The sequence below is a fragment of the Coturnix japonica genome, chromosome 8, assembly GCF_054131305.1.
Source record: "Coturnix japonica strain WE chromosome 8, WE-NBRP24, whole genome shotgun sequence".
NCBI lineage: Eukaryota > Metazoa > Chordata > Aves > Galliformes > Phasianidae > Coturnix > Coturnix japonica.
Window position 1 is genome coordinate 15,606,743 of NC_140670.1, and position 15,956 is coordinate 15,622,698.

The window sequence follows — 15,956 nt, forward strand, 5'->3', positions numbered from 1 at the left end:
ACCAGCTATATCTTGAGACAAAGTTGGTCACTTTAGCTTGTTGTAAGTCTGGAATGAGATCTGAAAGACTTGGATCTGTTCTAATGGAGGTGACTGCAAAGTTTGATATCTGGATGGGAAAAATTAACTCTTCAAAGAAAAATGAGGATAAAAGGAATGGATCTCCATTCTATCTCCAGAATCAAGTAGTGCTGAACCATGGCACCTCCTCATATTCAGATGTGAAGTTCAGTTGCAAATGCTTTAATCTGGAAGTAATATGCTTCTTGGTTTTCTTGTAGAACGTGAAGAAGTTGATGTTGCAAAAACTGTTGTCAATGGGCTGAGCAGCAATGGACAAGAAAAAGGTGGGTTGAGAGCTTCAGAGTCACCTCTGCAGCTCCCCCTGCATGTTAGCTGAGTAATGTGGTTGGTTTCCCTGGGCATCACAGCAGCGTTTCCAAATTTAGTTTGCCTGGCTACTGATACAACAAAGGCCTTGTGCTGCAGCATGCCAGCAGCAGCATTTTTTAACTGAACAAGTGTTCTTTGTCTCTTAAGCAACAAAAGGTGGCAGGCTGGATTTGCATTTTTGCCTATTTTTTATGCTGTTTTGAAGAAAGCTGTGCACTACTTCTAGTACTTGTGGGCACCTGTGAATCAGCATCTTGCGCAGCATGGACTTTTGGGTGCCTGTGTGCAAACTCTGTTAACCTCAGCGGGAGGTGAAGGTTTGAGCCAGAATTAAAGAGCTGAAACTCTTTATGTAATAAAGAAATGTGTCATTAGCAACAAGGGTTTTAAGCCCCAATTTATCTGGACTAACGAGCCTTCATGCTAATATCAACAGATTTGAAGCATAAAATAGCATTCGGTATTATATAGTGACGGTGTGTATTTTGGCAGGGTGAAAGTATGTGCTTGTATGGGTTACTTGTCTGCAGGGTTCATTTCCTTTCTTTTATTTTGATGTCTTTTTATAGTGGTTAGTATTTTGACTGCGTTGTGGGTGGCTGAATTCAGTCAGTTACAGAGCAGAACAGCATTAAAGTTGTTTCTTAAACCACAGACTCTTTGGAGTTGGGATCTATTGGATGCTCAGGGAGACGCACGGAGGAGAGTTTGATTTGGGTTGCTCTAAGGCAAATGGCTTTCAATCCATATAGTCAAATGTTAAAAATCAGCAATTTTATCTGTGGTTTGAAAAAATTTGTTGAGCTCTTCCCCTATCCTCTTGTTTGAGAACCCTCTGCCAGATGGAAGTCTTTGCTTCCCAGTCCTGCCTGGGGCCAGAAGGGTCTGCCATCAGGTGATGTGCATGGCACCTTGAGAACAGTATCTCCCTCACTCTTACCCAGTGGTCAGTGTGGTGTGAGAAGTATTAGAAGTGTGGTTCCTCTTGCTCCTGGCTTTTCAGGACCAAAGGAGGTGGACTGAAGAGGATACCTGCCATTTTCCAGCTAATATATGCAGAAATCTAATAGATTCTAACAGAGGAAATCTTGGTTCTTCAGAAATCAACAGCCCAACTCTCATTACTCTAGTGGAGCTGTGACTGCGAGGTGTTAATCTTGGCATCCTATGGAGTATCATTGATATGTAGTTTCACCTTTTTTTTTTTTTTTTTTTTTTTTTTTTTTTTTTTTTTCATCTGTAGTAGATTTTTCCCCATTAGCAGCAATAAAAAAATGGAAAGGAAGTAACAACAGCTTTAGAGAGTTTTGTAACCACTGCTAGAATTTTACACTGTTCTATCTATAGTTTCCCCTATATTATTTTAACTATAAGTATCCTGTAACTACTGTGCTAGGTGATGGAGTGCAGAAGAATATTTCATTTACTACTTTAATAGATGTCTTCTGTACCAGATATTTGATGCTACACATCAGCGTGGAACTGTTTTTCAGGATTGTTTGGTATTTATGTCATATTCTGTTGCTGAACTTGTAAAATGTGCCGAAAAATCCAGAATTCCTGTAGTATGAGTAGTTTTTGGTGTTTCTCTCTGAATCTCTGTCTCTTTTTTTCACTTTAGCTGAGCCACTGTAACACTGACTTAACATTTTTGTTTTTGCATGTCGTGTATCTCAGCTGAATGATCACACTAAAACATTTTTGATGGCTTCTATAAACTAATGCTTCCAGGTTTGTTACCCCTGCAGCACAGCGGTGGTCAGCAGTTAGTTGACTCAGTAAGCAGTTCTGTACACAGCATAAAGCAGACGTATCCTGGATTAGGATGAGCGCAGGGATATTTTTAGTGGTTGCATCACTGCTCTTCGGACTGCTTTTGTATTTGAAATTTCCTACTATTGTGTCTCTGAGTACATTAGAAAATTTAGTGGCATGATTCCAAACTCTGTTCTTCCCTTTTGGATGTGCCATTTACACTTTTGTGTTTGCAGCTGTTGACGTCCCTTTATACACACGCTCTATTTCTGCCGTTACAATAATCCCTGTGAAGAAAGTGAAAAGTTCTCCTCACCTAGTGCTGCCTACAGGTATCTTTTTCTTACTCCCCCCTGCTGTGCATTAGTTCATCATTCTCTCTCTTTCTCTGTTTTTTTTTCTCTCTGCTTCACCCACGTGCTTTGGCTAGCTTTCAGCTTCATCCTTCTCACTGTTTCCAGAGCTGTAGATTTCATCAGTAAGTAATAAAGTTAGCTCCTGATGGCACAGTGCACTGTTCTCAATTATGCTGCTTCTCTGCAGGCATAATTGTGTCTGCTTGAATCTGGGATCATTGTAAGCTCTTCTTCTAGTGCTTGGTTATGAATGATGCTGTTATTACAGCCTCATTTTGAACCAAACTCCTGATGAACCAGAGATGTTTCCTGCATATCTTTAGTCTTTATGAAAGCAAATAGACATCAGAGGTGGTATTTCACAGGTTCAAGCACAGTTCAACATCTGTGGGATGGTTTTGTTATTCAGCGCATACACTGATATTAGAGAAACTTGATGTGGATAAATAAGGATGTCAGGCTCTTTGTTAGCCCCTCCCCTAACACATTTTCCTGCTAGAAGTACAAGATTATTTTTATACTTTGCTGGAGTTGGACAGTTGTACCAGGCTACCTGATACTGCTCGTCTCTTCTGATCTGTCACACACGAGCACTAAGTAAGGAGCGTATGTCATTGTGTTTGGTACCATCTGCTGGATCCCTCTATTGAGAAATTTGTATCTTTGTTTTCTTTCTTTTGACTTAAATTGTGAGGGCATTTGTCATTGTCAATTTTATTTTCAAGTCTTTTCTTAGTGTTCTGATTTTACCGAGTTCAAAACATTTTTTCAGTGATTCCTACTGTTTTGATTTGACTTACATTTGGAATAAGTTGTAGGAAAATAAACTGCTTTGGTAGGGAAAGTTCTCTGTCTTGGCGTACATCTTTCCTCAGTCACTGCAGAGATGTCAGTCCCAAAACTTTCCTATATCACTGAGGATTCTGCCACCCAAACCTTTGCGTGTGAATAGAGCACACAAGAGCATCAGGCACAGAGAACTTAGAGTTTTTTTCCCTCTTATGATTTCATATATCCCTAATTCAGAAGTGAGGTATGTCAGTGTGCAGTGTAAGCTGTGCTTTCTGCTGTACTGAAACATTTAGAACTATCTCAGTTAATTCTGGGCCTTATAATCCCAGGCTGCATGCTCTCACTCTGCTCCAGGTGTGCTGTTTATTTTTGCCGAGGACAAGGATAAAGGAAAAGGAAAGACCTTTTCACTTGCTCATCTGGTTAATGACTAAGAATCAAAATGTTGACTAGAAAGGAGAGGAGGGAAAAGAATGAACTGGAGTGTTAAGTAAAGAGTGCTTTAGCAGAAGGTGCTAAGGAGGTTTTATCCTCTTGCACGCTTTGCTATAACCTTGGAGAAAGAGGAGTTGGTGGAGCAAAGAAGAACCAGCCACATCACAATTTCTTAATTCACCTTAATTCGTGAAGATGCTGATGTGCTCTTCCTAAGCTCCAAAATGTTGTTAAGATTCTTCTATGAAGAGCTTTAGCATCTCTTGAACCTCCGCCTGAGTCTTAGTGTAAGATTTGTCTCAAAAAAATACTTCTAATCTGGATGTTGGTCTCCAACGGTACATGGAGAGCAATGAACAGTTCCAGCACCTTTCTCCTCCTCTATACTACAGACATTTCTGCTGTGAGCTTTAGGTGTTTTTGTGAGTGTAGAAGAGTGGCAGCCCTTCACTCTCTGTCCTGATAACTCCCAACAATGTATCTATGCTTCATAGTTACAGTATTCTTGAAGCTCTGGTTTGAACATGGGTCTGTTCTGTCCTGAGGCTGTGTGTTGTGTTGAATGGATGTGTCAGCCAGTAATAGCCCTGGGCCAAGATAGTCTTCTAACCCTACTCTGCATCAAGTGCTTTAGGGCTTTCTCACAAAGAGTAGCTTCAGGTAGCAGATCCACCCTTAGTACTGGAGAAGAGGTGGAATACGTAGGGAGTCAGATGTTTTTTCCATCAGTTCTGTTTTTACTTAATTTGCAGTACTGAAGCAACCTCTAGGAGGGGAAGTACTGTCCACACCAACATGCTTCTTAGTCAGAGAAATCTACTTCTATTTCAGCAGCTGTGAGGGTGACCCTAAAGCATGATGTTAGTATGTTTAATTATTAAGCAGCATTTGGTGTGTGTGGATCTGCTACCTGAAAATATACTTTTTGGGAAGGCCTTAAAGTTTTGTAAGCTCAAGCCTGAATCATGGAGATTCAGCAGTGTGGGTTTCCAGTATGAACCAGGTGCTTGACATGCAGTGGGTCTTACCACTTACTGCTCTTATCCATCTGCCACTCCTGATGTTTCATTTTGTTGTGGCAGTGTTTTGCAACCATGGCTGAAGCACTGTCGTGGTCTGTAGGCACTGTCTGGTTGTGGATGTAATGAGTGGTTTCTTACTGGAATTAGGCAGTGGATGCTGATCTGCACAAATACAAGCTGTTATCTGGGAAGTGAACAGCAGCTTCTGCCCCTTCTATTCAGTCTGAAGGCATAACTGTCACTATGATAACAGCTCCCAGAGAAGAGCTCTGTCCCTCCCGGTACAGAGGGAACTTGATCCTTACCTGTAAATATAAAAAATAATCATGTTGTCTCTTGTGCAACATGGCACATCCTCAGATCCCCTTCAGGCTCCCTCTGTATTGTGGTAGGACTAGTACCTCTCTTGAGGTAGGTCAAAGTGAAAAGGCTGGTGGCAGCTGCAGGGCAGTAGTAGGTAGTGCGTAAGAAATGGAGATGATATGTTTTCCCATGCAAGTAGGTTGGATAAGCAAGAGTCTCTTTAGGCGTATTGTTTCTACAGATATCTTAGAGGAAACAACTCTCCGGAAAGATTTTAAATAAGGGCAGGAAGATAGCCTTGAAGTTCTGTTTTGTTATTGCTGAATAAGGGGAGAGAAGGAAAGAATCTAAATCCACAGACTGGAGTGCACAAGGGTAAACCTGGACAGAAGCTGTGATGAATGAGGCCTTAGCAAGGAAGCTGACGTGACCTGGTGTTTGGCTTACAGGGTGTTCTGTTAAATTTCTTTGCACTTTATGGCATTTGGGTTCCTACATCAAAAAGATACAACAGCACCATCATGGAATGGGGGGACCTGGCAAGGAGGCAACTTGCAGATCATATTCATAGTTTTGATTTTGTCAAAACAAGATTTTGTCCTCCAGTAAGCTTAAGACTTTTTCTTTCTTGGATGGAACAAAAGGCATTTTTAAGCACACAAATCATACTGCTGTATACCACTGAGACATCCCAACAGAAGAGCCACAGGTGTAATGCTGTCCTGCTGATACAATGTTTACATGCAGAGCATACCAAATAAAGCCCCATGGACCCATGAAATTTGGTTCAACCACTTGTCCTTTTTTCCTGCTTTCTTAACTCTATTACACTGGCGCAGAACTTGTTTCTACATTCATCAGTTACTTGAATACAAAACTGCTTTGAATTCTCAATGCTTTAAATCCACAGCTAATCTTCATCAACATAAACATTACTAGATCGATTCACTCGGAGGCAGCCATGCTAAAGTTACTCCACAGAGCTCTAATGGTTCCTAATAGCTTTGTATCATCTCTTTCACTGTGTCTTTTCTGTGCATGTACATTTCCTCTAGAAACAGATCCCACTAAAATCTGCAGCGGAAAAGGAGCTGTGACTCTCTGGGCATCTTCAGCCTCTGAAGAGAATCAGAAAATCTTTTCACCATATCCTCCTCAGGATGCTGAGAAACCTGAGAGTAAGTGAAGCGGGTGCAAAGTTAACTGGAAAATGTTACCTTATGGCATTGTGTGAGGTCAATTCAGAGCCTTGGGCTGGGTTTTTTTTTTGCTGTTATTTTAAATTAAAATTTAAAGCCTGAGGTCCTGTAGCTTTGGAAACTTCTTTTTAAAAACCAGATCAGGTTCTAAATTTCCAAGGGCAGAGATGGACACCTATTCTCTTCCAGTGCATGACTGCTCTCTCATTGACCTAAGTTTTTTCACAGTTCTCTTGCTACCAGGAGCACCAAGAATTCTCATCTAGTTGTTATTGTGGTAATTGGTTGGTTGTTTTGTTTTGTCTGTTCTGGCAGACCTTTGTCCCAGCCAAGATGATAGGCCAGATAGTGCTGCTTGCCACCACAGCATTCACTTGTGTTGTCAAGGGAGCAGGGATGGCATCCCAGACAGACAGTGTCGCCACAGAGCTTTGCCATCGTTCAATAGCAGAAGTGTAATTACTTAATTGTAGGAGACAGGCAAAGAATAATAAACCTGGCCAATGTAATGGGTCTGGCAGAGAGGATGAACTCCCACAGGCAAGATGCTGTTAAGGGGGGTGGGGGGTCAAACTTGCAAAGCACACATCATTTCTGGGTGTACTGTTATAGGAAGGGTGATTCCATTAATTCCAGCCCCAGTGTGCCACTTTCTGCTCTATCTTCTCCTCCCCTTCTGCTTTACCCTTGACCTTCCCTCTTTTCATGCTCCTGCCCCCCACTATTGCCTCTCACCTCTCTGCTGATGGCTTCATAAATTTCCACCAGCCTGAATGGCAGTGAGCCCATTACTATGGAAATGAGGTCGTTAATACTTCCTTTGCTTATTCTCTCAATCACTTTATGAAATGTACTTTGGATCTGGAAGAGCTTTTTGCATCTAACAGCAAAATGACTAGCAGGGGAGAGGTAGTGGGGAGGAGCTCAGTGGGAGGTGGGTAAATAGATGATGGAACCAATGCATCTATATGCATGGACTTGGCTGTAAAGTGGCATTGTTTTGTTTTTAAATTCATTTCATATGCATGTACTTAGTGTGCAAAACCTGATCAGTTTGTTGACGGTCCTTTGTACCAGTTAATTATATGTGGTGGCGTTGACAAGGGTGGAAATGTCTTCATCAGCTTTATCAGAGCTGAATATGGAGTCCCTGCATTCTCAGTAGTGTATGGTGTTCGAAGCTGCAGCTTTAGAAAGTAGCTAGCTGGACTGCCTTTTTGCCTCTGAAGTAAGAATGTCAATGAACAATTGTTTCTTCATTGCTCTGAATGAATTGCCTTGTGTTTACAAAGGTCAGAAACGAGGAGGGCATCGTGTTTGGGGCTGGTCTCTATGGTAATTAGGCAGCCCAGTCAGAGAGCATTTTATGTGTGAAATGAAGTAACTCGACTCTTTACTCCAATCAGTACATGTTGTCTGTAAATGTAACAGTTTATTTTTATTTTTTCCCTTCCTTTTCCTTTATGTCTGTCCTCCACTCCCATCCCTTCTGTCCCTCTTTTCTGTGAAATGCTTAGGTCTGGAGCCAGAAAACACAGAAGCAGGTACAAACATTGACTACTTACATTGTTGCTTCTGCTACTTTCTTGGAAGTATTTCTTTTTGTCTGGAGGGGAAAAAAAATAAAAATCCTTTCCCTTCACTAATTCTAAAGCTGGAGGGAATCCTCTGTCATCTGAATTAGTTTTTTTCTTTCCTTTCTAGATGATTGGAGATCATCACCCAACACTGATGCCAACGGGGATGCCCAACCATCTTCTCTGGCTGCCAAGGGTTATAGGAGTGTGCGTCCGAACCTTTCCTCAGACAGCAAGCCACAGGTAAGCCTTTCTTCTGTGACTCTCAGGGTGATCTTCTGGGTTCAAGCACTGGATACATGGGCAGGAGTCCTGGGTTGAACTCCAGACTTTGCTGCAGTCTTGGGTAAGTTACTGTGCATCAGCTTTTCCTTCCTGTAAAATGGGGACAACACTGATGTCAGCAAAGTGCCGTGGAGCTTTTGTGTTCAGACAGACCACAGTGTTTCCTCGATGGATGAAGAAGGACAGTGCTTTTTGCTTGCAACAAAAAGGTGAAGTAGCCATCTCTTAGTTTGTCTTCTGTGTTGGTCTGTTTTCCAGAGGTTGTGCAGGCTGAAATAATTTCTTTAGGGTACACCTGGCAGTTGGAAACAAGTTACTGGGGAAATACCTTTCATTTTTAACACTGTAACTAATACAGGCCTTTTAAGGCTCTTGAGGGAAAGATTATTTGTACCTTAAGATAAATGGTTGAAATGAATCAGTTAAAAGAAGGTGCAACTTCATCCTTTTGAATGGCTGGTCTGCAGAGAGGTGGTCTGAACGCTGATAAGTATGTCCTTTGATAGAAACTGCTTTCAGGAGTCCCCTGAAAGCCTTGTCACCTATCAGAGTGAGGCTGCTTCCATCATCAGCAACCTGTAGTAATGCCAAAGAACAGATGCTGTTCCTAAAATTGTCAGTGGAAGATGGCACATCTCAGATGAAGACGTGGGAAGGAGCAGCACCCTAAAGAAGAGGACTATTTTCTGCCTGACATTTACAGTTAGTCCTATAGTCACTTCTTGATCTTATTGATGGACAGAGAGAAGACTTAAACATGTAGTACACCTTACAGAAGTAGCAAGGACTACTGTCCAGACTAAGGTGAAATGGAACAAAATAAGAACAGGCAATTGTGGATAGATAATTTGTGTTTTGTCATAATTTTCTCATTTCTCACTGCATGGCAGTACAGGGATAAAGTGAGCCTAGCATAAGAAATTGTTGTGGAGCTGAATTAAAGCTTCGCATTAAAGCTACTTTCTATAAACCAAAAGAGGATGATCCTCTTCCAAAACTAGAAGCCCTTCTGAAGAAGCACTTCCCAACCCACTTCTGCAGTCTTCCCTCATCAGGGATGAAGGTGAAAGAGGAGTAACACAAGGATAGGAGTAGCTGCAATTTTATGAAACTTGTTTAGATATGTATCCATCTAACAAGAACAGGTGCTGACCTCAACCCATCATATGTGGATGAATTTTACAGGTGGTACTTTTTCATGTTTGATTGTCATGAGCTGTTAGGGAATCTTCATTCTGATTTTGACTATTTTAGAAGTGATTTAGCTACTCTTTGCCCATAAAGATACAGCAGCGGTATGCATGTGTAAAACATACTTCTGTAGTCTCCAGAGGGTTAATTAGCAAGAATGCAGGGAGCTGCTGTTCAGTAGGCTGGTGTTTTAGTTTATTCTTTTCAGCAGCTTATCATTTTTGGCTACTGGCAACCAGTATTGAAGTTATTTTTCTTTGAAACAATTTGGCTTTCAGCAAAAATTCACTGTGATTGGAACTGGAGCTGCAATTAGCTGCAAAGTACCAAAACCAGTAATATTGTCTGCTGCTTATTTTTTGTTTCCAGCTCTCCCACTCCCTTAAGATTCACTGCAAAGATAATTTCTCTGTAGCAGTTTTAATTTTGAAGGCAAATTCTTATTAACTCTGTTCCTCAGGAAACTTTAATTTTGTCAAAAGCAGGACTGAAAAAGTCCTGAAAAAAAAAAAAATAAGGTCCAGCTTTTCAGTGGCAATAAATGCTGACTTCTTACTTGGACAACTGCAATCTGTTGTATTCATGTCTGTTTTCATTAGCACTGACTTCTTCATATTCATCTTTTGCAGTGCACTTAATGTGCAGTGGAGATGGTCTAGAGCTCTGAATTTGGCTTTGGAATTCAGATATCCCCTGTGCTGGGAAGTATTTGGTTACACTGATACATGCCTTGGTTTAGTTAGGCAGGATATTAAATCTTAATATGGAAATGTGTAGGCAGGATCTTAGAGCTGGGTAATGTTTGTGTGCTGCAGTGAGGAGTGCTGAGAGAGGCTCTGTGAGATGATGTGAGTTCTGTACTGGCCTTCCAGATACTGTATTTGCTTTTTGTTCTTGCTGTATTAAAACCTGCTTAACCCAAATCTAATGACCAAATTCATTCTTCCAATTTATTCTTCCCTCCTTTTTCCCTTTATTTTGTGCTGCTTTTTCTCTCCCTCTCTTGCTTCTTGATTCTGCCTGGGCAGGCCCTTCCTCCTCCCCGTCCTCCTCTCCCCAAAGAGGAAAGCTTTGCATGGCGTCCTCGCACTGACACTAAAACAACCAACCTGCTGCCAGTGCCCATTATGGACTGCGTGTACCTGAATGCACCCAAGCCTTCTGCTCAGCGTGCATCACTAAATGCCAGTGCACGGTGTTACTTCTCATCACCCACCCCCTATGGGTCAGTCCCCAGCGGGAAGCAAGGCTTGCCAGCAGGGCATTTTCCTTCTTCAGGTCCCAGAGATATGGTGCATGTTGGGCAGCCACTCTTGGAAAGTAGCTCCTCATCAAATGCATCATCCTTACAACACAACCCTGACAGGGCAGATCCCAGTAGTAAGGCTGGAATGAATTCCAGTCATGAGATGAAGGCGGATAAAAAGGTCAGCAAACTATATGTAGCTTGTTTATCTAACAACACTTGCTCGGCCACGTCTGAAAATTCCACTGGCACCACACATGACCCATCAGCCAGCACCAGTTTGGGAGCTGAGGTCACTCAGGCACCAGCCACCGATATTGTTTTCTCTGCAACGGGAAAAGCTCTTCCTGCTCCTCCTCCTCCTCCTATTCCTCCCAGGCCGTACTTTTACATTGTCCTCAATAAAGACGCAGTTAGTTCTGATCTGGGCCAGCCCTCCTGGACTCAGTCGTCACCTCCGCAAGCTTTGAGGGACAGAGTGCTAGAGCCCCAGAGCACAGCTGCCACAGAGGACAGAATGAGAAAAGAGCCTTACCTTACCCAGCAGCGGCGGCCGCCATACAAGGCAGTGGGACGCAGCATGGTACATGTTTTCTACATAACCTTGTTTTCTTTCAGCCATTTGAATGGTTCTTTAATTCGTTACAATGTTTCCTTAATGCTTTATCCCCATCCTTCCTAATTTCTGAGCATCTGATACACCACCTGAGCCTTCATGATCTTCTACTCCATGATATTTAACACCTCATGTCTCCCCAACACTGATCTGTGTGTTTGTGTGTGCATGTTGTTTGTAGGGGGCTGGGTTGGACTGGCTAAGATCTTGCTATTTTAGGGAGGTGTAAAAGAGGTGAACTCTGTTACGTGTTGGTTAGTGCTTCTCAAGTGATGGGTGAGTGCAGCACTGTTTTGTGGTTTGATTTAGCCTCTCTGCAAATGACAGGAGAGAAGGGTGGTGAGGGGATGGAAGATGCTGTTTTATTCTTTTTTTCCTCTAAGAAGCTGTGTGTGCATACAGAGGCCATGGTGGAAAGACTGAAGAAGTACATTTCTCTAGGGAAAGAAAGTCTTTTGGGGCTTTGTATTAATCGGGGTGCATCCTTGCATGACACTATATGGCTGCGTTAGACTAAAGTTCCTATCTTCCCCTTTGCATAACAACACCTTGTTTCCTACAGGATGGCACTGCCACTACAACTCAGCCTGGGGTTATAGTAGTCCCCCTTGTCCAGATTAATCCAGACAGACAGCAAGAAGGCAGCTCCAGCACTCCTCCACCGCCTCTGGTTCCTTTTGGGCAAGGCTCCGTATTCCCTGAGACTGTTCCTCCTGGCACACCCTTGACTTTTCCGACTTTAGATGATTTCATTCCCCCACATCTCCAGAGGGGTTCCCACCATAACCAAGCACCCTCTGCGTCTGGCACATCACCCTCTGTTTACCCGAAACTTCCATTCTTCTCAACACCACCTTCACTTGTACCTCCGGTTACGGGGGCTTTGCACAGGGGTTTGAAGCCTGAAATCACTGGAGTCATCTCACGTACAGTAAGCTTGCCAAGTACCCTTCTCACTCTTGTCCTAAATTTGTATTCCCAGATTAAAATTACTTTCTCCTTGGCATACTAAACTTGAGAGGAGTGATGACTCACTCCCTGCTAGCAGCATGACAACTGAAACCTTGTTTACGTCCTATGCTAGTGCATGCACATTGCCTGCCCTGTGCAGCTTTAAACTTTTTATTGACTTCTCATATGCAACATTTGGCTGTCTACTTCTATATCCATTCTGCTAGGTGTTGCACATTTTAAGAGCCTTCACAAGGCTTTGCTAATAATTAATTCTGTGTAAGCAGAATAGCTGCAACTAACTGATCTCTTCAGGCTCTTTTAATAGCATCCTTAATTGTGTTTGAACAACACTGTTAGTAGTAATAGCAGACCAGTTGAAGGTTAGGGCTGGCTTTCTGTTCCCCTTGGAGCTGCAAGACTGTATAATCTCTACAGAAATTCCTGTTGAAGCCCATGTAAGATTGCTGCTGATATCCAGTGACCTACAAACAATACTATCAGTTACTGAGCTGACACTCTCCCAAGTTCATAGGCGCCATGGGATAGGTTAGGATCAGAGTGTCTCTTCAGTACTGAGTTACCAGTCTTTGACTGAATTCTTCAGAATTTTCATAAAGTATTGTAATAATTGTAACTTGAACTTTACTGTGTTCTTCCTGGCTTAGGTATTTTCTCTTTAAACTCCTCACCTTCCATTAAAAAGTCCTTTCAAACAAGGAGGAGAAGTAGCTCTCAGCTGAAGTTTCAGAGGGGCAAAAAGTACAAGGAGGGTCAGATACTGGAAGTCTTAAAACCACCAGCCTTTTGATATGCTTGCTCTTGGGAGTAAGCAAAAATCCCAGCAGAACCTCCATCTCTTATGGTGGCACTTCCTTTGGCCTTTGGTTCTATAGGGGTCAAACAGGTGCCCCAAACAGGCATATGGGGCTTGAGAGGAAGGGAAGAAAAGACAACTGAGGATGATACTTTAGAAAGTTCTCAGCACTTTCTTTTTCTGTTGGAATTAGTGGGATTTTACTGCTGAGAACAATTAAAGTATTTTTACAGAGTCTATCTGCAGGCACTAGGAAGCTGGGACTCCTAAGCGTGACTTGACCTCACACCCTTCTTCTTTTAGGGGTTCTTTATACATTAGTTATCAAAATGAAGCTCAAGTGCACCTCCCCTACTTCTCCCCAACTCCCACACCCTTCTCACAAATTGCATTGCTTGGAATACTATCACAAGCCAGCAAAATGGGGTTAGGTCTCTGTCTCAGAGACCTTTGTTTCTGTTCTGCCTTTATGAATTGACCATGGCCTGATTGGGATGATTCTTGGACGAAGAACACCTTCATCCAGCAGAACTGGATTGTTCTGCCCTACTTCCCCTCTAGGCTGGAATAACTATAGACGCTGCTTCTGTTGATGGCCAGTTCTACTATAACTTGTTGGATCTCTGGCTTCTTACATTATCCTTTAAAGCCCTTTCCATTGACGCTGGTGGGTGTGAGGGCACTGAGCTTCACTCAGCCATAAAAACACAGAGAGATTATTCTTCTGGATTAATAGTCTGTGTATTTATTTATTTATTTTTGGTACTGACTTTAAACTCATGTTTGGATGTTCAGCTCTGTTTCACAGATCAGTGGCCTGCAGCATTCCACTCTGACAGTGGAGCAGCAAGAATGCAGAAATTCCATGTTCCCTCTGTTTGGATGCTTATTCCCCATTAAATCTAACTGTAATTGTGCATCCAAATTCCATGAGAAGCTTTGGAAAATCTCAGCCTAAACAGATGCACGCATTCTTAGGCCATCACCCCTTTGTTTTTGTTGGCAGTAAGGTGAGGAGGGAGCCTGATATCCTTAGACTGAGAGTTTTCAAATAACTAATTTTTAAGTCTCCCTGTGGCCCCAATCTGAATTTTTAGCTGTCGTGATACCAAAGGTGGGTTTGAAACTCATAAGCAATGGAGCTGGCTGCCTTAGGAAGGCAAAAGTAGCTTGCTATCCATGTTCCAGCAGCAAAGTTACGTTGAGTTACATTCCTTAGTAGAGTCCTGCTGTTTGTCATTTGTCTGTTTTTCATTATTTTTACCATGTAGACGTCACACGGTCTCTCCTGAGTGATGGGGCTAACCTTATTTCTTGGATCTTCCTTACCAAACCGTCTACAGTAATGTTTCACTCTAGAACTGCATGAGTTCTGCATGCCTGATTCTTGCTATGAAAGGAATTGTTTTAAAAAAGCAACCAAAAAACAAAAGTATTTCTGTGTGTATGTATCAGGGAAGGATGTCTGCCTCTTCTCTTACAACTAGAACTGCTTGTTTCTGGCACCCCGTGTTTGCTCTGGAGAGCTTGCCAGTTTAATTTAGTGCCTCCTTTTGGGGTTGGAGTTGTGAAACCCAACACCAAAGAATTATACAACTGCCTTAGCAAACTAATTGCATTAACAAGAAGCAGAGTATGTACATGGAGCAAGGTAATGCTCATGCTTATGCCTTTTTACTAAAATTTGCTATGATTATGCTTCTCGTTCAGTCTCAAATGGCTTTTTTTCCCCCTGGATTTTCCCAGTGCTGCAGCTTTCCTGCATGCTGTTGATAATGTATTGCTCTCCTTTTCAGGATGCAGCTCCTGTACTAAATGAAGTGACCCAGCCTAGCAGTGGCACTGACTATCCAACTTCCTTCACGTCAATCAACAAGTCATCTTCTGCCTATCCCTCTACCACAATTGTCAATCCCACTATTGTACTCTTGCAGCACAATCGAGGTAAGGAGACTTCCAGGTAGACAATTAGGTTAAAACTGAGTAACCTGTTAAAATCGCAAGGAACTTAGAAATGTGTGTGCTATGGACAGTGAAGTCCATACTACTAAAGAATAGTAAAGATGATTCCTGGAAGTGTTGGGACTGCAGCATGCTCCAGGTTTCTAATTAGTACCAGTGGATCAATAGCTGCTTTGATGTCGGGGAATATGATTCTAAGGGGACATATTAAGTTATTGCGGATAACAGCTTATCCCTCATTATGTGTTCTGTTGCGGTGGAAACGGTATATATTGTTGTCTATCTGTCAGTAGAATCAAGATAAACTGAGGTAGGTCAGCTTCACTGGAAAAGGTATGAACTACTTCTCAGCTACTTCAGGGGGGAGCAGCCACATTTACCCAGTAGTAGATCAACCAATTGCCAGTATGTTTGAATTTGACAGTCTGTTCCGCTGTCCACGACCTGTTAAACTCAGACCCTCATTGCAGAACACCCTGTGCTCTAGATTTGTGTATCAACAATTTGTGTATCAACACAAGACAGCTCATACAAATCTTTCTCCACATCACTGCAGCTTCTTCTGAATATCCATTCAGAATGTAATATCTCTTTATCAGAGGTAATATCTCTTTATCTCTCATGTTTGAGGAAAACTTTTCCTTCTCCTATTTATCTCCCGATGACTGGCAATACCTCAGGCTCCCAGTTGGTTTTGCATCAACGAAGACTGTAGTTTGTAGAGGTCCTCACAGATGCAGTCCCAGTTTGCTTTGGCTTCTAGTGAACCTGGGAAACTCCAAGATAGGAGGAGGAGAAGTTTAATCTGCAATGCTGAAACCTGTGTTTTGTGAAGCCAAAAATCAGGAAATAGCAGCAAGGCTTGCACTCATTTTAATCAGCCTGCTTACCAGCATTTGTTGTTCTGTTCCTTTGCAGATGACATGTATATTCTTTTCTTTAGTGCCTCTGTTAAACAGACTACTGTCTTTAGCTCCAGAGATAGTTACTGTGCTGTAGCCCAGCTGATGCTATCGCTCATGTGAGTGGGTTGTATCTCTTCCTTTCTTCCAGCAT

General features: G+C 42.3%; 1 protein-coding gene across 50 annotated transcripts in view; it reads left to right on the plus strand.

Moving 5' to 3' along the window:
- SORBS1 (sorbin and SH3 domain containing 1) overlaps positions 1-15,956 on the plus strand; it is a 154,993-nt gene that overhangs the window by 91,335 nt on the left and 47,702 nt on the right. For 20 of the 50 annotated variants that reach the window (XM_085554350.1, XM_085554366.1, XM_085554359.1 and 17 more), the window contains 4 exons: positions 282-347; positions 6,112-6,234; positions 7,960-8,075; positions 14,735-14,882. In XM_085554350.1, coding sequence (XP_085410476.1) covers positions 282-347; positions 6,112-6,234; positions 7,960-8,075; positions 14,735-14,882 — 453 coding nt within the window. Of the gene's footprint in view, positions 1-281; positions 348-2,384; positions 2,481-6,111; positions 6,235-7,772; positions 7,800-7,959; positions 8,076-11,732; positions 12,102-14,734; positions 14,883-15,956 lie in introns of all 50 variants that reach the window. The other 30 variants (XM_085554336.1, XM_085554337.1, XM_085554346.1 and 27 more) reach the window with 6 other exon arrangements.